General features: G+C 41.8%; 1 protein-coding gene across 1 annotated transcript in view; it reads right to left on the reverse strand.

Moving 5' to 3' along the window:
• The window catches only part of LOC134288754 (uncharacterized), a 59,123-nt gene extending 35,746 nt beyond the window's left edge, over positions 1–23,377 (reverse strand). The window contains exon 1 of the mRNA XM_062854584.1: positions 22,987–23,377. Within this exon, the coding sequence (XP_062710568.1) occupies positions 22,987–23,377 (391 nt within the window). The remainder of the gene's footprint in view (positions 1–22,986) is intronic.
• Between the last annotated feature and the right edge of the window lie 202 nt (positions 23,378–23,579).

Raw genomic sequence — 23,579 nt, forward strand, 5'->3', positions numbered from 1 at the left:
TAAATTTCGATCTTTTGATTAAACTGAACATCAATATTTCAATTGCTTAATAATTCAATTGTTTTTAGGCTGCTTGATTGCAGAAAATTAAGCCCTAGAGATATATTACAGTATTCAACAATTTAGTAAAACAAAGTTTTTGTTTTATTTTGGTATATGCGAGTTTTTCCAAAACCCCTTGAAAGTTCTTGTTGAGATCAGAAGCAAAATTTATTTTTGTTAAAATTACTGCACAAAAGCGTCTCTAAACAGAGTGCGTTAAAAGATCTTAAATAATACTTGTACATCAGTCTGTTGATTATACGATCATATTCTGAAAACAACTACTTAATATCCATCTGCACAAGTTCATTGAGGACAGATTTTATCATGGGAAATAGAAGATAATGATTTCTGAAAATGTTCCTGGAAAATTCGGGTTACTAACTTTGTTCAATCAGAATCTTAAAATACTCGCAGAATATTGCAATCCTAATGAAAACTTCTCCGCATTCCTAGGTATTAAAATGAACGCTAAGTTTTAGAATTTGAATAAATCTTATGAATTCGAATGAATGTTTAAAATATATGTTATACCTATCTGAATAAGATGACGTTTACGCTGTAAATTTGAATGCAGTATCTTGATCAACGATCAAAACGATCAATTCTGACTATACATGTCAATGGTTGCTCCTCCGTGATTGATCTGAACTGGTACCAGTTGCACTGAGATCCAACTGAATAAGGGGCTGGGACATTCCACTTATTCTCAATGTGCAATTTTTTAGCAGCTCATGCATATTTGATCAATAACGGCGCCGGCCAAGTCCTTATAGTCAGCTGGGAAGGGAAAGGGATGTTAGAGTGTACTGGTTGTTGCTACTAGAAGACCGAGAGCACTCTGCGTCCCCACAACCCGCACGGACTGGGGTATTTGTTAGACGGAAAGGATGGGAGATCTGGGAGTCACCGTTGGGTCGGTGATGCGATCCATGGATAGGGTTATTTATAGTGTTCGTGATAGATTGTGTGGCGAATAAGGTGAATAAGGTCAAGCGGCACAGCACGCTTTGGTTGCATAACTTATAGGCGTTATATATACACTGTGCTGTGGGTGTGAAGAATTAGCAATAAGTTAAAATTCACAAATACAAAGAAATTAAAAAAAAAAAAAACTGCTGTGAGTGGAAGTTAGAAGGGAGGGAAACGACTTTTTTCAATTCGTTTCTGGTTCTAGCGATGGCTATGAACATATGAATATACATGAGTTGTATATGTAAAGAAGAGAGAGCGAGAGAAAATGGATAGAAAGATACAAAGTAAGATGAAAAGGACGGGCCAGGGATTGAACCCATGACCTTCTGCATACGAATCAGAAGCGGTAGCCACTAGACCACCAAGCCCGTCATGTAATTTTGAATGCAGTATCTTGATGATTTAGTAAAAATATTATAATAAAAGTTCGTATTTTTTTTCTTTATTTCAATATAATGACGTCATTTTTGAGAATTGCATTGTTAAAAGTAGGATAGGACATCGGTATATAAGTAACATTTGGCCTTAATATTTCCTACAATAATACTATATCCTTGAAAATAATGCAAAATTAATGATAAAATAATAATTTGATTGAACAAAATAGTTGTGTGACTTAGTTTTTTTTCCTCAATCACAAAAAAAAAACATTAAAAATATTAAAATACAAATAATACACAACATTGAAAACAAAAAGTTTAAAAATCTTCAAAATCTTGCTTTTGGGGGCCCACTTTATAGAGTTTGCCCCGGGCCCCCCGAAGCCCAAATCCGGCACTGGCCGTACTCAACCATGGCGTTGTTCGGGCGGTGGAAAGAGTAACAACAGTGAAAGGAGCAAATGCTCGCTAAAAATGTTCCAACATCCTCCTGGAGCTGGAGCAGTGGCAGCAGCCAGCGGTTGTGCGTGGAAGGGATCGGGGAAGATTTTTGTGAGCTGCAAGCAGCAAATAAAAACTGTATCGTTATGATTGTTATTACAAGCAGTGTGAAAACAAGCATTGTGGGAATGGCATCCGCAGTGGATACGGTTAAAACTGGACGTTTAGGGGTTGATCTTCTCCGGTGCATCAGTTTCACGGATAGATGGCGGCTCTTAACTTACGTTAAACGCCTGAGGGTATGCAACTGACGAGATTATACCGTGTGCAGCAGTCAAGCTCGGAAAATCCGACAACAATATAAAAATCACATCGCATATAAATGGCAAAAACTGGCAGCGATTCATTCATGTTTCGATGGGAGCGATATGGAAGCTGCGAAAGGGCGACGACGAGAAAGAACGATGGGAATGATAACCATTCCAACCCCCAGGAACGGCAACGGTGCGGTGGCACTGGCACTGGCAGCAAGCCACAAAAGCAGCAACTTCCAAGAACGAGGGTATCGTTTTAATAACAATGATAATAATGATAATACCAACGAGGACGATGAGAACGACGACTGAGGAGGATGGGACGGACTTTTCACTCTGGAGCTGCTCGTCGGATCGTTCGCATGCCGTGGGAATGCCGGAAATGGAAAAGATTCAAGAAGTCACGGCAGACGGTGGAATTAAATATTATTTTATGGTAATATAATTTACATTTAATAGAATTAGACAGAACGTTCATTACAGAGGGGTGGATGTGGTGAAAGAAAAGGTCGTTAAAGTTTTTAGCTGGGAAAATCGGGACCATATTGTTCTGAAGTTTTAAAGACTTCACAAATAACACACGCGGAGCTTGTTTTGATTTGGCGGTTGATTGGTTGCCTACGTATAGGCGTTACCAATCCAATTTGCTTAGTGGATATCAAACCTTTCGGGTATCAATGAACTATTTCCTACGAAAATTTAATTCATTGTACCTAATCAAGTTACGATGCTCTGCAGGCACAACGCTCCACTCATTCTCGGCTTAAAATACAGATTCAGTGTACGCCATCATACAGGTTGTTCACTCCTTTTTTGTTTCCAAAACGAGACAGAGTTATCCGACAAGCCGAATGATGCACCAGAAGTGAACATCGCCAAAAATACACTTGCAAATTGGATTAAATGCTTGAGTGACCGCGTTTTTTTGGTCTCCGGGGAGGGTACAGTAAAAAACGAAAAACGTAGACTGTATAAGCTTATTTCATTTTCAGGCAGGGATCATATGAGTGCTGTTGATAGGTTACTAACTACAGGCAACTGGAACTGTGATATGAAGTGCAAATAGTGAGTGTGCAAATTATTTGGTCACATGGACACATGTAGGAAGCACTTACAAACTTACAAACCATAACGTACCTGCAAACCTTCGAAACCTCCAATCATTTCCTTGAAACTCCATGTAACGCATCTGAACCCCACTGAAAACTGTTTGAAACTCACTGAAATGGCTTCAAAAACCTCCAGATACCCCGTAATAGATCTAGAACGCTCCTAAATGACTCTGAAAACCAACTGCAATTCCGCTTAATCCCCTGTAACGCAACTGCAACCCCTCGAAACCCTCAAAAGACCTGAAACTCCCTGAAACGGCTCCAAATACCATCTGAAACACTCTATAACGACCACGAAACCCCCTGAAACTCCTTATAACACCCCTAAAACCTGTTGAAAATTCTACAAAACCCTTTAAAATGGCTCCGAAAACCTACTGAAACTCCTTGGGCCCCCTATAACGCACAATGCCCTCAAATAGCACTAAAAGTCTTCTGAAACCTCTCATAGCGCCTTCAATATAATCAAAAACAACCAAAAACGCTCCTAAACCTTCTATAACTTGTTGTAAGCTCTCCGAATCCCCCTGAAATGCCTCCTAAATTGCAAATCCCTTTAAACCCCGTTGGACCTCCGGTAATCCTTCGAAATCCCCAAAAATGCCCTTGAACTCTTTGTAACGCCTATGAAACCCGCTGAAAATCACCTTAACCTCCCTGAAATGGCTCCGAAAGCCCCTTGCGCCCACTCAAACGCAACACAAACCCATGTAACGCCCCTAAAACCTGTTGTAATTTCTCCAAAACCCTCAGAACTGGCTCCAAACCTCCCTGAAACCACCTCAAACTTCTTGTGCCGTCCCTGAAACACTCTGGGAACTCTCAGTGGCACCCCTGATACCCTCGATAACACCTACAAAACCTCTAAAACTCTCTACTAAACCGTTCCTGATGCACCGCTTAACCTTTTAAGACACTTGAAAACATTGAGTTACCGTACACCACCCCCTTGAAATGCCCCTGAATACTCCTATTACTTCCTCCTCTTGCACTTCCTCTAATCCTCAAACTAAATTTCTTCATTCGAAGTACCTAGCTTAATTAATTCAAGGTACTAGCTTAATTAGTTCATAAAAAAAATCCTGTTTTTATGCCTTATTTCAATTTATGAGACTCAGCCTCATGTAGCTATGTGTTGTCAAAAAGTGATGTCAAAATGTCAGTTTGAAGAACTCCAAGAACTTCCGTGAGTCTAGGTCATCGGATCTACCAACATAGTTGGTTTTCTCTCAGAGCTTTATGACTAAGGTTCATATTCACACAGCCTCAGGTAGCCTCTATCAAATGGTGAGTTCGATGATTCTTTAAGGTCTCCAAAAAATCCCTTGAGTAAAGGTAATCAAATCTACGAGAGCATCTTGTTATATCTACATAAATTATGAATGAGGTTCATACTCACACAGCCTCAGGTATCTATGTTCTACCAGGTGGCGGGTTCAATGATTTTACAGAAGTATATGAGAATTCTCTGAGGTGTAGGTCATCGGATCTACAAGCGTAATGAGTGATCTATTGGAGCATTATAAATTAAACTATGCTGCCCCTCTTGGCATGTCAGTCCCATGTCGATTCTTATGCAAATCATTTGTTTGCCTCTCACGAGGTCATTCAAAACAAATTTGATATTTTCCCCGCCCTATTTTACAGGTCAATATGCCACGAAAAGGGTATGCATGAAGTGAATACATTTCTTTCTTAGGAATTAATTGGAGTTATATTACAAAAAGTAGGCGCTTTGAAAAACAACATGGGACTGACATGCGAAGAGGGGCAGTATGTATGTGTTGTCAAATGGTGAGTTCCTTGTCTGTTTGAGGATCTCCAAGAAGTATGCAAAGTATAGTGGTAAGTACAGGTCATCGGATCTACTAAGGTATTTAGTTGTCTCTAAGAGTTTTACGTCTAAGGTTCAAACTCACACAGCCGCAAGTAACTATGGTCTATCAAGTGGTAAGTTCAATGATTTTTAAGGCTCTCCAAGTACTTTCTTAAGTAAGGATCACTGAATCTACGAGAGCTACTAGTTGTATCTAAAAGCAATATGAATGAGGTTCAAACTCTTACAGCCTCAGGCATCTATGTTTTATCAAGTGGTAGGCTCTATGGTTGTATAGGAACGTCCGAGAACTCGTTGGAGTATAGACCATCTGATCTACAAGCGTAATCAGTCACCTATTGGAGAATTATGAATGAATGAATGAAATTTCCGTGAAATACATTTCCCTAAAATCCATCTGAAACCTTCTGAAACGCCCTGAAACGCCTTGAAGCGCTTTGAAACCTCCATGAAACTTCCGGGGTTCCCCTCTGAACCCCTACAAAACATCCGTGAAATTCACCTGGTAACTTGTGAAGCCCCCTAAGACCCCTCTAAAATCTCTTGAAACGCTCTTAAACGCATCGAAACGCCTTGAAACGCTTTGAAACGTTTCTGATGCAACATCCGTCAAATTCACCTGAGAGCCTCTGAAGCCCCCTTAAACCACTCAGAATCCTCATGAAACGTCCTAAAACGCATTGAAACGCCTTGAAACGCTTTGGAATACCTATGAAATCCCCATGAAACCTCCGTAAAATTCACTTGAAAGCCGCTGAAGTCTTCTAAACTCCTCTGAAACCTCCTGAAACGCTCTGAAACGCATTGAAACGCCTTGAAACGTTTAAAACATTTAAACGCTTCTGAAACATCCGTAGAGTGCATCTGCGAGCATCTATAGCTCCTTTAAACCCCACGAAAACCTCATGAAATGCATTGAAACGACTTTAAAAGCTTTTATACGCTTTGAAACGCATTTTAACCCCCTGAAATCTCCATGAAATTCACTTGAGGGCCTCAGAACTCCAATGAAACCTCCGTGAAATTCACCTGCGAGCCTATGAAGCCCCCTTAAACTCCCCTGAAACACCTTGAAACGCTTTGCCTTCTAAGCCCCCATGAAACTTCCGTGAAATTTACCTTGGAGCTTATGAAGTCCTCTAAAACTGCTCTGAAAACTTCTGAAACGCATTGATAAGCATTTCAAACGTCTCTGAAACTCCATGAAACCTCCACCAAATTCACTTGCGAGCCTCTGAAGCCCCCTTAAACCACCCGTAAATCTCATGAAACGTTATGTAACGCATTGAAACGCTTTGAAACGCTTTGAAATGCCTTGAAATGCTTTGAAACGCCTCTGGAATCCCATGAAACCTCCGTGAAATTCACTTGAGAGTGTCCGAAGTCCCCTAAAACCCCTTTGAAACCTCCTGAAACGCCCCAAATCGTATTGAAATGCCTTGAAAAGTTTTGAAACGTAACTGAAACCCCCATGAAACCTCCGTGATAGGCATCTGCGAGCCTCTGAAGCCCCTTTAATCCCCTAGAAAACTTCATGAAACGCATTCAAACGTATTGAAACGCTTTGAAACCCCCATGAAATCCCCGTGAAATTCACCTGAGAGCCTTTAAAGTCCCCTAAAACCCATCTGAAACCTCCTAAAATGCTTTGATACGCGTTGAACGCCTCTTAATATCCCATGAAATCTCCGTGAAATTCACACAGAGTCTCTGAAATTCCAAAAAAAAACCTGAAACGCCCTGAAATATCTACACGTCTGAAACCTCCGTTAAATTCACGTGAGCGCACTCAAGCCCCCCTTATACACCTCTCCAACGTCCTGAAATACCCTGAAACGCATTAAAACGTCTCTGAAACCCCCTCTGAAATCATCGTGAAGCTCACCCGAGAGCCTATAAAGACCCCTAAAACTCCTCTGAAGTTTCCTGAAATTCTCTGAAATACTTTTAAACGCATTGAAACGCATTGGAACGAATTGAAACGCTTCTGAAATCCCAGTGAATTCACCTGAGAGCCTTTGAAGCCCCCTAAAACGCACTGAAATACCCTGGAACGCCTCAAAATTCCGCTACCTCGCTTCTGTTAAAAGTTTTACCAAGCTTCTGATGAACACCCTTCCAATCTTCTGCTGGTAGCTTTTGTGAGCTTTTGCTGAAAGATTTTTCAAACTTCTGCTGGAAGCTTTTCCAAGCTTCTGCTGGAAGTCTTTCCAAGCTTCTGCTGGAAGCCTTTCCAAGCTTCTGCTGGAAGCCTTTCCAAGCTTCTGCTGGAAGCCTTTCCAAGCTTCTGCTGGAAGCCTTTCCAAGCTTTTGCCGGAAGCCTTTCCAAGCTTCTGCCGGAAGCCTTTCCAAGCTTCTGCCGGAAGCCTTTCCAAGCTTCTGCCGGAAGCCTTTCCAAGCTTCTGCCGGAAGCCTTTCCAAGCTTCTGCCGGAAGCCTTTCCAAGCTTCTGCCGGAAGCCTTTCCAAGCTTCTGCCGGAAGCCTTTCCAAGCTTCTGCCGGAAGCCTTTCCAAGCTTCTGCCGGAAGCCTTTCCAAGCTTCTGCCGGAAGCCTTTCCAAGCTTCTGCCGGAAGCCTTTCCAAGCTTCTGCCGGAAGCCTTTCCAAGCTTCTGCCGGAAGCCTTTCCAAGCTTCTGCCGGAAGCCTTTCCAAGCTTCTGCCGGAAGCCTTTCCAAGCTTCTGCCGGAAGCCTTTCCAAGCTTCTGCCGGAAGCCTTTCCAAGCTTCTGCCTTAAGCCTTTCCAAGCTTCTGCCGGAAGCCTTTCCAAGCTTCTGCCGGAAGCCTTTCCAAGCTTCTGCCGGAAGCCTTTCCAAGCTTCTGCCGGAAGCCTTTCCAAGCTTCTGCCGGAAGCCTTTCCAAGCTTCTGCCGGAAGCCTTTCCAAGCTTCTGCCGGAAGCCTTTCCAAGCATCTGCCGGAAACCTTTCCAAGATTCTGCTGGAAGACTTTCCAAGCTTCTACTGGAAGCCTTTCCAAGCTTCTGCTGGAAGCCTTTCCAAGCTTCTGCTGGAAGCCTTTCCAAGCTTCTGCTGGAAGCCTTTCCAAGCTTCTGCTGGAAGCCTTTCCAAGCTTCTGCTGGAAGCCTTTCCAAGCTTCTGCTGGAAGCCTTTCCAAGCTTCTGCTGGAAGCCTTTCCAAGCTTCTGCTGGAAGCCTTTCCAAGCTTCTGCTGGAAGCCTTTCCAAGCTTCTGCTGGAAGCCTTTCCAAGCTTCTGCTGGAAGCCTTTCCAAGCTTCTGCTGGAAGCCTTTCCAAGCTTCTGCTGGAAGCCTTTCCAAGCTGCTGCTGGAAGCCTTTCCAAGCTGCTGCTGGAAGCCTTTCCAAGCTTCTGCTGGAAGCCTTTCCAAGCTTCTGCTGGAAGCCTTTCCAAGCTTCTGCTGGAAGCCTTTCCAAGCTTCTGCTGGAAGCCTTTCCAAGCTTCTGCTGGAAGCCTTTCCAAGCTTCTGCTGGAAGCCATTCCAAGCTTCTGCTGGAAGCCTTTCCAAGCTTCTGCTGGAAGCCTTTCCAAGCTTCTGCTGGAAGCCTTTCCAAGCTTCTGGTGGAAGCTTTTCCTTACTTCTGCTAAATGCTTTCTCAAGCTTCTGCTGGAAACTTTTCCGACCTTCTGCTGCAAGCCTTTCCAAGTTTCTGCTGGAAGCCTTTCCAAGCTTCTGCTGGAAGATTTTCGATGCTTCTTCTGGAAGCTTTACCAAGCTTCTGCTGAAAGCTCCTTCAAGTTTCTACTGGAAGCTTTTCCAAGCTTCTCTGGCAGCTTTATAAAGCTTCTCTGGAAGCTTTATCAAGCTTCTTCTAAGAGCTTTTCCGTGCTTCTGCTGACAGTTTTTCCAAGCTTCTACTGGAAGCTTCCAAATTTCTGCTCGAAGCTTTTCCAAGCCTCTGCTGGAAGCTTTTCCAAGCTTCTGCTGGAAGCTTTTTCAAGCTTCGGCTAGCAGCTTTTCTAAGCTTCTGCCTGAATTTTTCTCAAGCTTCTGCTGAATTTTTTTTTAGCTTCTGCTGGATGAGTTTTAAGTGGGTCGATCCCCACATCACCCGAGGAATCACCTCTTGGGTATCTGTTGCAGATTTTCTCATTCTATAAAAAAAAAGCTTCTGCTGGAAGCTTTTTCAAGCTCTTGTTAAAAGCTTTCTCCAGCTTCTCGTGGAAGCTATTCCAGATTCTGTTAGAAGCTTATCAAGCTTCTGCTGGTAGCTTTTCCCAAGCTTCTGCTGGAAGCTTTCCCACAATTTTGCTGGAAACTTTTCAAGATTTGTTGGAAGCTGATTGTTGCTTCTGGATGTTATCAAACTTTAACCACCACCGGTTGCAAATATCTGTACTCTGCACGATGTTTCCTGTTTTTTTTTCTTGTATTTTATCATCTTCATGTTCACACTGCCAGGAATTCATCCATGCAGCGAATGAGTAGGTATTAAACGAGATCATTTTTATCGTTTGTTACAAACACTGACTGGTCCTGGCTATATGAGCCCATTCATTCAATGACGTATCCCTTTCTCCCAGCTTTCGCAAACCGGTCAACTCAACCGGAAAAATATGTCCTTTCTAGACGAGACGAGAGGGGCCAATTCCAGCGAAAAAAAAATGTACTCGATTTGACTGTTTTCATTCGGAATCTAGGTGCAGCGGTGCATCGAATTCCGTTTAGAGTCCGGTCGGGATGCTATAAAATGCTGGACGCGCAAACAGCAGCAGCGATGGACCATTAGTTTTGGTTGACCTCGCGGAAAAAAGTGCCTTACAATAATATTTTCCCAGCTAATAATGGGCTTTCGCGTATGGGCGAGAAAATATGTCCAAGAGTTCGAAAATGACAAACAGAATAAAAAAATATGATTGACATTTATTGGAAGCTATCTCATAAACTGTTTCTGGCGGGAATGGAACGGACATCGCCGCGCCGTGCCGGCGCGATGTGAGGCAGGAAACAGGAAACGGAATAGGTGTATAAAAAACTGATGACCGCTTTTTTATTGCTCCTGAGGGATCACTTTTGCCGGCGGAGTTTGATTGACGGGTTTCATTGATATGGGTTCACCCCGGATGGCGTGGGAGACTGGGTGAGTGAGTGAGTGAATAAACGAAAGACTCGGCAATAATTTCGATGAATGTTTTTTTTTTTGCGAAGAGGCAGCGCATGGATACAAGCGAAAATTGAGTTATCTCGGAAAGTTGACCATAGGGGGGTGTGTATTGTTAGCTTTATTGCTCAATTAGGCGACACTTATTTGAATGGATAGTAGTGAATTGATGTGAACTTTGGGCTTGTTTGAATGAATAGAGAGATTTTGGTTTGAAGTTTTATTGCAGCTGCAGCACATTAATTGCTCAAATCTTGTTGTAATAAATACAAAAATTACATTTCAGATTGAGCTTTGATTTGATTCCTAGTGATTACTGATTTTACTCGTTAAACTAGGTATCGTAATCAGATGGAATCGCTGTCAGAAAGAACCTGGAGTTTGTTGTTCGGCACGAAAAGTACAAAATCAACAGGGGTCAGCCCGGTTCATCGACAAGGAGCGTCCAAAATAGCTCTGGTCCTCACAAGTTCCTACCTCATGCTTCCACAAGTCAATCCATGACAAAGACCGCCAGCTAAAAGTATTGTGCTTAGCTGCTAGTGCAGCCTGGGCAGTGGTGTCCTTCTGACCTCAGCTTGATTGAAGAGGTACGTCCCGAGCGTCTGTTCACCAAGGAGGTGCGGCTCAAACAGCGTCTGTTCTAGTATCCTGAGTATCTCCACCGTAAGCTATACCTATGCTGGCAGCTCCATTACGGTGGATAGGGGACCTTAGGTCAACAACCTACTGTTCTCGAAACTCAAAAACCGTTACAGTAACCGATATGTAGGATAACGAATTGATTCAACGTTAACGACTTTTAGCGTGGAGTACGAGCTTCGGGCCCTTCACAGGGTGTGGAAGTGGGAGTGAAACTGGATGCTTGAGCCTTTTGGCTCATGCATTGCAGAAAGTTAGAGTGTGAGTGACTGCCATTCACCATTAAAAAAACGAATCCACCTCAAAAAAAGAAGAAAGCATTTTGCACAGGCGCAGGAGAGTATGGAACAGCATGATATGCGGAGCTTTTACGAAACTGTCAATGGTAAGCGGGGAAGCACGGCACCTGGTCCCGTCATGCGCAGTGGCCGTGATGGTTACTTGCTGACTGACAAAGCAATGGTGGCTCCCAGGAGGAGAGAACATTTCGAGGAATTATTGAACGATGGGAATGGAAGAACAACAGACAGAATTCAAATCGACGACGACGGACAGGCTGTGGAACCCTGAACGCTAGACAAGGTCAAGACAGCCATTAGAGATCTAAAGAACAACAAGGCTGCTGGGAAGGACGAACTCTCGGCCGAGCACCTCAAACACGGTGGTGTGTAGCTGTATCAACTCTTACACCGTATTATATTAAAGATATGGGAAGAGGAAGATCTGTCTGCTAGTTGGTTGAATGGTCCGTGTGACCTCTTTACAAAAAAACATCGACTGGAGTGCGTGAATTACAGAGGAATAACACTTCTCAATTCAGCGCACAAAATTTTGTCCGGAATTCTGTTTAACAGGCTGAGGCCGATTGAGGGATCCTTCGTTGGGGAATATCAGGCGGGTTTTTCAAGATGAGTCTGATCAACGACGAATTAGATGCTCACCCTGCGGCAGATTCTCGATAAATTTCAGGAGTAAAACTTGCAAACCCGTCATCTGTTTATTGATTTCAATCGATTTATGGTAGATTATGATCGAACATGGTTTTCCGGCGAAGCTCATTGGACAGATTCATGCGACGCTTGATGGATCAAACTCAAGTGGGTTCCGAAATTGTCCCATAAAACCATTCTAAAATGGATTTCTTTCAGAATTTCCTCCATGAATTCCTTAGGATAACTCTACAGAGACTCATTGAGAATTTTCTCCAAAGTTTGATTTGTGAATTCCCCCAAAAAGTCCTATTGAAATTTCATCAGAAATTCCTTTAAATATTCATTCAAACATTTCTCAAGCATTCTTATACAAAATATGCTATATAACCTCACAGACTAATAGAACTGTTAGAGAAAATTCTGCCCGATGCCTTTTTTTATGAACACACTGTCATCCGTTGGTAGCACGATTTGACGTTTGCCTAACACACACACCACTACAAACTACACAAATCACATGTAATTTTCATTTGCATCATTCAGCAACGTATACACTGGCAAACGTCAAAGCAATCGAACACTAGTGCCTTAGGAGGAAAGATCGCGGAAATCAAATTAAATTCAAAGTCATCGTTAACCCTCTAATACCCAAATTTTTGATTTTGATCTAAATATCATTTTTCGTCATTTAAAACCGATTCAAACATGTTTTGGAAAACGATTCTTTTTAATTCTCGATTTGGTGAATTTCGGTTTTTATTTTTCTAATTTTTATTTTTAATCATCCCAAAACTTTTATATTTTTCTTGGAAGCCTAATTGGGATACGGATTTTTTTAGACAAAAACATTTCGATATTTTGTGATAATTGTTGAAATATTGCTGAAAGCTTTTCCAAGCTTTTGCTGGAAGCTTTTCCAAGCTTTTGCTGGAAGCTTTTCCAAGCTTTTGCTGGAAGCTTTTCCAAGCTTTTGTTGGAAGCTTTTTCAAGCTTCTGCTGGAAGCTTTTCCAAGCTACTGCCGGAAGCTTTTTCAAGCTTCTGTTGCAAGCTTTTCCAAGCTTCTGCTGGAAACTTTTCCAAGCTATTGCTGGAAGCTTTTCCAGGCTTCTGCAGGAAGTTTTCCAAGCTTTTGCTGGAAGCATTTCCAAGCTTCTTCTGGAACCCTTTCCAAGCTTCTGCTGAAAGCTTTTCCAAGCTTCTGCTGAAAGCATTTCCAAACTTTTGCTGGAAGCTTTCCCAAGCTTTTGCTTGGGAAGGTTGTCCAAACTTCGGCTGGAAGCTTTTCCAAGCTACTGCTGGAAGCTTTTCCAAGCTACTGCTGGAAGCTTTTCCAAGCTTCTGCTGGAAGCTTTTCCAAGCTTCTGCTGGAAGCTTTTCCAAGCTTCTGCTGGAAGTTTTTCCAAGCTTCTGCTAAAAGGTTTTCAAGCTTCTGCTGGAAACTTTTCCAAGCTACTGCTGAAGGCTTTTCCAAGCTTCTTCTGGAAGATTTTCCAAGCTTCTGCTGTAAGTTTTTCCAAGATTCTGCTGGAAGCTTATCCATGCTTCAGCTGGAAACTTTTCCAAGCTTCTGCTGGAAGCTTTTCCTAGCATATGCTGGGAGATTTTTCAAGCCTTTGCTGTGAGCTTTTCCAAGCATCTGCTGTAAGCTTTTCCAAGATTTTGCTGGAAGCATTTCCAAGTTTTTGCTGGAAGCTTTACCAAGCTTTTGCTGGAAGCTTTTTCAAGCTTCTGCTGGAAGCTTTGCCAAGCAACTGCTGGAAGCTTTTTCAAGCTTCTGTTGGAAGCTTTTCCAAGCTTCCGCTGGAAGTTTCCTAAGCTACTGCTGGAAGCTTTTCCAAGCTACTGCTGCAAGCTTTTCCACGCTACTGCTGGAAGCTTTTCCAAGCTTTTGCTGGAAGCTTTTCCAAGCTTTTGCTGGAAGCTTTTCCAAGCTTTTGCTGGAAGCTTCTCCAAGCTTTTGCTGGAAGGTTTTCCAAGCTTCTGCTGGAAGCTCTTCCAAGCTACTGCCGGAAGCTTTTTCAAGCTACTTCTGGAAGCTTTTCCAGGCTTCTGCTGCAAGCTTTTCCAGGATTCTGCTGGAAGTTTTCCAAGCTTTTGCTGCAAGCTTTCCCAAGCTTTTGCTGGAAGCTTTTATTATTTTTTTTTCATGGAAAATTTTATTTTCCGTGTAATTTTAAGGAAAATAATTTTACAGTGTATTCAACTGTAAAATGGAAGAATGATTTGGGAAAAAATTAAAATATGTTAATCGTAGCAATTCAATAAAAAAAAACAATAACTTCTCAAAGGTGACCAAAGCATCAATTTTTCAACGATTTTTAAAAAATGTAAATATGCTTCAAATTTTTTTTAGGCCTTCCAATGGAAATTTCCGCTCAAATGTCCTAAGGAATTTCTTTAGGAATTCAGCAGCAATATCGCCAGAAATTCGTAAGAGATTCCTTCATAAGTTCTTCATTGAATTTTGCCACGTATTTTCCCAGATTTTTTCCACGGAATTCACTCAAAAATTTTCTCACAAAAGAGCCGCAAAAAAAATTCACAAAAAATGATTTAGAAATGTTTAAAGAGATTTGTAGGTACAGGAATCCTAACAGACGTTTTTCTATGTGTTCCTCAAGGTATTTCGGAATTTCTTCAGAAATATCTCCACTCCTTGAGTTGTTTCAGAAAATTCTCCTGTTATTTTATTAGAAAACCTCTCCAGGCTGAATTTCTAATTTCGCGATAAATTATTTTACAAACTTCATCAAGGATTCCCCAAAAAGTTCTCCATTTATTCCTCCAGGAGTTTCTCCTGGTATTTCTAAGGATTTTCCAAGTATACCTCCACCAACTTAAAAAAAATCGACTGGACATTTCTTCAGAAATGCTTTCAGGGAAATTCCTTCGGAAGGATTCTTTTAGAAACTTCTCCACGGATTTCTTCTGATTCTTTTCAGGAACTCTTTTCAGAGATTCCTTTGATAATTTCTTCCAAAAATCTTTCACGGATTCCTACAAGGACTCTTTTCAAATTGCCCCTGTGCTTTCATCACGAATATCACGTGTGATTTTCGATAAATTCCTCAAAGAATTTTTGTTTGAGAATTATTCCAAAAATTGCACAATAAATACTGGATAAATTCTTGAAAGAATTCCTAACTATTTTTTAAGAAATCCCTCAGATTATTTTGGGGGAATCCTTAAAGGAAATTCTTGAAAGCAATATCTGAAGTACTCTTTGGAGGAGTCCTTGAAGCAATTCTTGAAAAACCTTTGAAGGAATCCCCTAAAGAATTTCATGTAAAACTTATGGAGGAGCTCTGGTAGCAATTTTGAGTAAAAAATTTCTGGAATAATTTCTGATGAAATTTATGGAGAAGTTTTTTGAAAAAAAAAATGAAGAAATTTCTCAAAGAATACCTTGAAAAAAATCCGAAGAAAACTCAAAAGGAATTTCTGCAGGATTCTTAAAAAGCATTCAGCTGGAATTCCAGCTGAAATTGCAAACAAAAATAGGAGATAAATTCTTGAAAAAAGACCCTGAATACATTTCTATAGGATTTCCTAGAAGAAAAACTTCTGGGGATGGAAATAGCATAATTTCTTGTACAATTCCTGAACGGGCTAGTAGACAAAAACCCCAAAAGCCTAAAATAATTTCTGAAGGATATCTTGCAGATATTTTAGAAAAAAAATAATACTGGCAGAATTTTTGAAAGAAATTTCTGTAAAAAAAAAAGAATTAATCTGAAGGAATCTCTGGAAGAACTGGTAATGTATGAAGCAAACGTTGGAGGACTTATGTTCCTACAAAAATTACATACAAAGGTAGGAGAGAAATTTATTGAAAAAAACGGCCCTGAATAAATTTCTGAAGGGATATCTAAACAATTTCCTAAAAGAATCGCAGTAAAAACTCCTGGGGATATCTCTGAAGAGAATCTTAGCATAATTTATTGTACAATTCCTGTAGAGCTAGTAGACCAAAATCCTAACAGCCTAAAATAGTTTCTAAAAGAAACCTTGCAGGAATTTTAGAAAAAAAATATACTGGTAGAGTTTTTGAATGAGTCACTGAAGAAATTTCTGAAGGAGAAGAATTATTGGAATTGGAAGAAATCTCTGAAATAACTGATGAACCTTCAGTAGATATTCCTGAAAAAATCTTGAAAAAAATGAAGAAAATGAAGAAACTCCAAACATAAATCCTGGAATAATTTTTGAAGAACTTCCAGAAAAAAATATCAGGACATATTTTGAAGGATCACCGGGACAATAACAATTATTGCATTGAGAAAATCTCTGAAGAAAGGTCAGATTAAATTATGAAAGAAATTTATGAAGCAATCGCAGCAAAGACTTTTGGTGGGGCTTCCAGAAATATCCCTTTTTTTTTTTTTGAATAATATTTTGAGAAATGACCTTTTAATTTCGCACCATTTTGCTTATCTGGCAAAGGATAAACAAAATAGGGCGGAATTTAAAAAAAAAATCAAAACTGATTACACTCATTCGAATCTGGAAAAATGCCAAGGAATAATTTCTGCATAAATTACTGGCGACATGTATGGGGGATTAGATGTAACTGTTGAAACCTCTGAAGAAATTGAAACAAGAATTTATGGAAAAAAATGTTTTCTGATAAAAAAATCCCTAGAAAAAAATCTCTGAATGAGTTTTTGCTTTGTTTTGAGTTCCTGTGGCTATCGCTGGATGAAATCCTGCGTAAAACCACAGACAAACAGATGCAACACTCTTCAAAACGGCTTGGTACATGTATTAACGATCCATTTAAATTTCATCTGATTTAAGCGATCCTTCCACCAGAGGCGCTAGTGTTCGTTGGCTTCGACGTTTGCCACTGTACACGTTGCTGAATGATGCTAACGAAAATTACAGGCGATTTGTGTAGTAGTGTGCGTGTTACACAAACGTCAAATCTAAATCCATCATGGCCGACAGTGTCTCGTGCAGTTCTACTAACAGGTGGCAGTGTGCTCATGAAAAAGACGCCGGACAAAAGTTTTTGGTGTTTTTTTTTCTAAGAGTTACATATGTTTGTCTGTGGTAAAACTGTACAGACGTATCCGAAGGAATTTGACTTTTTAGGATTCAGGGGAAACTTGGGAAACGTCTCATAGAAGAATCCTTTGTGTAATTTCTTGAGGAACGCATTCCAAGAAAAAATCGTGGTGAAAGAAACCCTGAATAAATGTTGAACCTGATAAAAGGTCTGGTGGTTTTCTGGAGGTAGTCGTGAAGAAAATTGAGTTCTTTAAGAGTTTTCAAGGAACTACATATTGTTGATATTATGAAAAGTCATACAAATCAGCTAATTCCATTTCACACGGTAACCTCAATCTTATAAATTTGTATCACTTGAAATATGCTTGAAACTGAATAAACAAACCAGAATTCACTGCGTCCAGCAGACGCAGATTCCTCTAAAGAACCAAGACAAGCTCCAAAGTGTGGCTTTTCAATTTGTTTAACCTTGTTGTCCTTGCTGCCGGAGAGATAGACCACTGAACCGTCCAAAACACGGTTGAGCCTTCCTCTATTTCGCTTCAGTTTCTAGGCGGTGCGAATCCAACTGTGAAATCAACAGTCACTCACATGCCTAGGTATCTGTACCCACTAGGCACACAGCGAACGAATCAGACCGACCTGAATCCCGTCCCGATTCAGCCTTTCTGCGATTCTTCGTGTGCGACTGCGGTCCTTGTCGTCCGTTTTTGGTCCCCAACAGCATGCAGCATTGACAATCGGACAGAATTGGGGAAATTGAATCTAACCTGCGTTCACCCAACCCCCACAAAACACGTGGGATCAAGACGAAGACTTCAACTGCCTGTACGCTTCAAGGGAAAACGAATTTTCCGGTAGTTTCGTCGTTTGGTTTGGAAAACAAGGTCAGATCGACCGGTGTGTGGTGGAGGATTGTCGGCCAACAACGATAAGCGGTGGTGGGAGGCTTTGATTTGAATTAGATGGCAATTAGTCACCGCAGGCCGCACCGTTTGACGTACGCAGTATACGACGACGGAAGAAGGTGCGTGCCTTGCCTTGGCACTTTCTGAATAATAAAGTCAACTTCCGGGTCGCTTCCGGTGTTCAACCGGAGCGGAAATTAATCAATTATGTGACTGCGCGGCGGGGGTCTAAGTTACTTTATGGTGAAGTAGAGAATGTGGTATCGGTTTCATAGTGAAATTGTGGGATTATTATGGGATGATTCTGTACAAGCAAGTTGCCCAAAATATGTTCACTTCCCACTGGCCAAATTATTTTTGCGACGAAAAAGATAATAGTATAATACGTGTTTGTTAATTAAGTGCTTTGTGTCGGAAGTTTTTTTGTTCGGATGTTTGAATGTTCTGTAACTACTGCTCAGCAACCAGAGCCACCTGACAAAAAAGCTAAAGTTTCTAATCCTTGAAAAAGATGTTAAATATATCGAAACGTCGGACATACATAGAAACAAATTAGTTTTTGATTTGTGAAAAGACTGCTACGCCGCCAACATATCATTGCCAGATTCCCTCAGTCGATACTATTCCCTCCGAATATGTTCACTTCAATACTTCAATCCTTCAATGTTTCAAACTTCATCATCATCATTTACGCTAATCTCGCGCCAAGCTGCTCACTAATCCCCAAACATGTTCAAGCACAACGCAACCCAAGTTCAACTTTACCGGTTTGTTGTCCGGCACTATCGCAACATGCTCTTCCCACTGTATTCTTCCAGCTTTGGATACCTTCTGGATGCTGGATACTACGTAGGTAGAGTGCAACAAGTTTGCGATTTATCTTTCACGGCTGCAACCCTTTCCTTAGCACGCGTCGCTCGAAAACTTTAAGTGCTTGTAGACCTTTCTCATACATGGATCAAGTCGCATGATCGTAGATGACCAGCAACTTGTACATGGTACGTTTGGGCTGCAAAATGGTGAGCCGCAGACCTGGAAGGAGCGTCCACCATAGCACTGGTCCTCATAGTCCGATGACAAATGTAGCCATTTACCAGAGATGACATGGCGCTGCCAAATTTCAAGAAATCCAGCAAGATCGAATCCATACTCCTATATGAATCTTAACTGTATTTCTGGTTTTAACTCGGGGTGTTGAACACCCCAAATGCCAAATAAAGTTTGCAGAAAGCTTTAGCTTTAGTTTTTCCGTGAAACGTCAATAAAAATGATAAATATCAGTTAACGGTTGTGGATATCCGGATTTGTAATAAATCTAAACGTTTTACTCTTCAATTCACTTTATTACGGATCGGCTTTATACGCCATCAAACTAGCATGGTTACTGTGTTTATATCCTCTACCTACCAAAGTGAGTTCACCGTAGCTTGGTGCTACTCAGTTTCACGCTACTGTAGATTGGCGCTACAATGTCTCGCGCGGTGGTGCATCTACATCACTACAAGGGTGATTAACACAACCAATTAAGGTTTAATCTTCCGTCATTCGCGTGGATGGCCGCCATCGCCAGCACCCCGCTAATGCTGAATACAAGAAACGAGATTTATTCAACGTATTGTACAAAATATAACAGCCCCTGAAGTCCTCTAAATCTCCTTAAACACCTCCGGAAACCCCAATTTTCCCAGGATTCCAGGAGCTTCCAGGGGGTTTCAGAGGCGCAATATAGGATTTCATGGGTTTTAGGGACATTATACGATTTCAGGGCAGTACAAGAAGCTTCGGGAGTTTTTGGAAGCAAAGGTTTGGAAGCAAAGGTGGAGGTGGGGGGCGTTGAAGGGTTGTAGTTGCGTTACCGAGGGGGGGTTCAGGGGGTCTTAGGTTTTTCTGTGATATTTCAGAAGGTTTCGGAAAATTTACAGATGATTTCAGGTTGTTTGAAGAGTGTTTTGCAAATTTCAGGTGCATTACAAAGAGTTTTGGGGGATTGGCGTCTGGAGGTTTTCGGAAGCATTTGAAAGCGATTCAGAATATGTTCATAGTGTCACTGAGGGTTTCAGAAAGTTTCAGACAACTTCAGGGCCACAGCGGGTTAAGGGAGTTTCAAGACCCTCATGAAGCGACTCTGAAACCCGTCGAGGAAACTCCCAGAAATCTCTGTAACACACTTGAACCTCCTGAAATGCCTCCAAAAACCTACAGTAGCGCCCTAGAACCCCTTCTAGCTGTTCAAAACACCCCTAAGAACACGCTGACTTTTTCTGAAACTTTCCGTAAAATCTTTTATAAACCTTCTGTAACCCCATCTAACCCTCGGATAATGCCTCTGGTCTGCATCCCGCTTTTGTTTTTATGGTCTCATTAAGGTGTCATGATGCATCACTCAGTTTTCAAACAAATCATTGACTTTTTGCTTGTCAATTCTGCAGCAACGCAGCAAAAAAAGTATCATCGCAATCACTGCGAGTGAGCATACAGGATGATTCTTTTTCATACGAATATTCGCTTTGGTGGCAGAGAATTATCACTTTGAAATTTCGAGCTACATATCCAACATGGCTTCCGATGCTGATGATGCCGTAAAAAGCCTTAATATGAGGGAATTTCACTCTCTCTTAAACGCCTCACCGGTTGCCGTTACCTTGGTAACTATCGTTACAACATTTTATGATGTACAATGGATTACTGCACGAATTTATTCTCGCCTGCTTACTCTCACACGAAATTTGACGTTTGAGAGGTGTTGGCACCGCTCAAACGTCAAATTTTCTGTGAGAGTAAGCAGACCAGCATAAATTCGTGCAGTAGACCATATGCTGATACTGAATAGGGCACTGCACTGTTTTGATTTTGTATGGGATTTTGACGTTTCGTGGCCATGTTGAAGGACAAAATTTCATGCAGTTCCCTATAGGGCACTGCAAGCCGTGGTTGCTAAGTAAGTCTTTTGCGTTTCGTGGTCTTGTTGTTTACGGTTCGGACAAATTTCGTCAGCTTTCTATGGATGGTTTGATTTAATTCAAAGTGTAAGGTTCGCGTCAGGAGGGTTTTCTGGGGATTTCTCCAGGTATTTCTTCGCGGTATATCCTCAAATTTATTCCAGGACTCCCCCAAAATATTTTTTTTAGATTCCCAGGAAGGTCTTCATGGGTTTTTTTTCGTGAGGTCGTTCAGGATTCTCCCTGGGAATCTTTCAAGAATTTCTTCTGAGATTCTGAAACAGGTTCAAGCTGGGATCCCTCAAAATTATTCTCTCGGGATTCCCCCAGATACTCCTTTCAAGATTTCCTAAGAATCCGGGTGTTCATCAGGCTCAGTTCTCCTTGGGTTTCTTCCATAGTTCCTTTTGGGATTTCTCAAGGACTTTCTTCTGAGATTACACCTGGAGTTCCCATTGCGATCTTTCCTGCAATTTTACCCGGAGTTTCTTCCTGGATTCTTCCATGAGTTCTTTGGGAAATTCCTCCTGAAATTCCCTCCAAGATTCCTGCATGAATTCCTTCTAGAATGTCTGCAGGTATACTCTCCAAGATCCTTCCGGGGATTTCTCCAGGAACTCCTCCCCTCTTGGGGTTATTCAAGATTCAAGAATCAAGAACTCCTTTCGGAATTCCTGCAGAAATTTTCTCGGGAACACTTTCTGGGATTCCTCCAAAAATCTCCTCCGGAATCCTCTGCTCTTCATTCAACAGTTTCTTCCGAGATTTCATTTTTTCGGGAGTACCTTCGGGAAGCCCCTTGGGAAGCCCAAAAAATACTGAAGACGCTCGAAAAGAAACTACGGCGAGAATCTTGAATGGAATTTCTGCAGGATTTCCGCAACACCTTGAATAATCCCAGAAGAAATCCCTTGAAGTCCTAGAATCTTAGATGGAACCTTTAAGGAATTCCACAAGAAACTACTGGAAAGATCCCAGAGGAAACTTTTGAAGGAACCCCAAAAAAATTGGAGATGCTTTTGGTTCCTCTGATGGAGATCCCTGAGGAATCACGGGAGGAAATCCTAGAAGAATTGAGCAATAATTTCTTAAGAAACTGAGGGGTGTGAATAAAGCTTAGTGTCATTTCCATTGTGTGTCCTTCCCCTAGCAAGAATCAGTGTCATCCATTATGATGACAAGGTTGTCAGTGCAATTAATATCCCAACCAACACACGATCGCATATGATGTTGAATAGGATGCAAAAGTGGAGGTTATATGCGTACACTTTACACACGGTTAAATGGAAACATGTACGCATATGGCCTCCGCATTAGCATCCTATTCTACATCATATGCGACTTCGTGTTAGCTGGGATTGGCTTATAAGGAAGTAGAGCTGAAGAAGGAATTCCTGGAAGAATCTCAAAATAATTCCCTAGAGAAAATTCGGAAGGAATTCCTTTAGAATCGAAGGAATAGTCTCTGGAGGAATTCCCGGATTATTTCCTGGAAGAATCTTTTCCAGGGCTCTAAGAGAAACCACGGATGGAACCTCTTGACCCTTTTATGGCATTAGGGTATGCTTTGTCCTAAATCGTACACTACGCCAGCGAGCTGTTCCCAACGTGATGCAAAAAGAAGGTTAAAGAATCTTAGAAGAAACTTCTGGAAGAACTCCCAACAACTCCCTGGAATCCTAGAGAAGTCCTGGAAGAAGTTTGTGGAGAAACCGTGAAGGAATTCCTGGAGGGGTGTCACCGTTCCCCATCAAGTCATAAATCAGCACACTTTCCCAAAAAGGCGAACCCCACATTTTAAATTAAATCAAACCATGTCATCCGCAAAACACACAAATTGGCCGAATTTCGTGAAAATCGTGCCTCGGCTGTTGAGCCCGGCTCGTCGCATAACACCTTCCAGGGCGATGTTGAACAGCAGACATGAGAGTACATCACCTTGTCGTAGTCCCCGGCAGGATTCGAATGAACTAGACAGATCGCCTAAAACCCTTACGCAGATTCTCACATCGTCCATCGTCGCTTTGGGGTCTGTGTCATTCGGCATAACGGTGTTTTGGCATAATGGTATTTTGGTATAATGTACACTTGGCATAATAAAGAAGGGTGCATTTCAGTTATGCCAAATGTCCAATACTGTCATACCCCGCCTTGAAATCGATGAACAGGTGGTGCGTTGGGACCTGGTATTCGCGGCATTTTTGGAGGATTTGCTGCACGGTGAAGATTTGGTCCGTTGTCGAGCGGCTGTCAACGAAGGCGGCTTGATAACTTCCCACAAACTCATTAACTTTGGGTGAAAGACGAAGGAAGATGATCTGGGATATCATTTTGTAGGTGGCATTTATCGCTCGGAAGTTCTCACACTCCAACTTGTCACCTTTCTTGTAGATGACGCAAATGACCCCTTCTTCCTTCCAGTCCTCCGGTAGCTGTTCGGTCTCCCAAATCCAGACTATTAGCCGATGCAGGCAGGTAGCCAACTTTTTCGGGCGCATCTTCATGAGTTCAGCTCTGATACCATCCTTGCCAGCTGACTTAATGTTCTTGAGCTGCTTAATAGCTTCCTTAACTTCCCTCAAAGTCGGTGTTAGCTCGTTGTTACTCCCTGCTGTACTGACATAGTCATTTCTCCCACGGCCTTCATCCTCCCTGTCTGCGTTCTCCGCGCCATTCAGGTGTTCGTCACAGTGCTGCTTCCTTGGCTGCTTCCACCTTTCGATCACCTCACGTCCGCCAGTCAAGATGCTGCCGTCCTTATCCCTGCACATTTCGGCTCGCAGCACGAAGCATTTGCGGGATGCGTTGAGCTTCTGGTGGAACTTCCGTGTTTCTTGTGAACGGCACAGCAGATAGTTCCATTTGTTCACATTCTGCTCCTTCCAGGTGGCACATTTTCTCACGGAAGAGACGGGTCTGCTGTTTCCGTGTTGGATCATATCGCTCCACACTCTGTCGGGTCCCGTGCTGAAG

This window comes from Aedes albopictus, chromosome 1 (genome assembly GCF_035046485.1).
Source record: "Aedes albopictus strain Foshan chromosome 1, AalbF5, whole genome shotgun sequence".
Taxonomy (NCBI): Eukaryota; Metazoa; Arthropoda; class Insecta; order Diptera; family Culicidae; genus Aedes; species Aedes albopictus.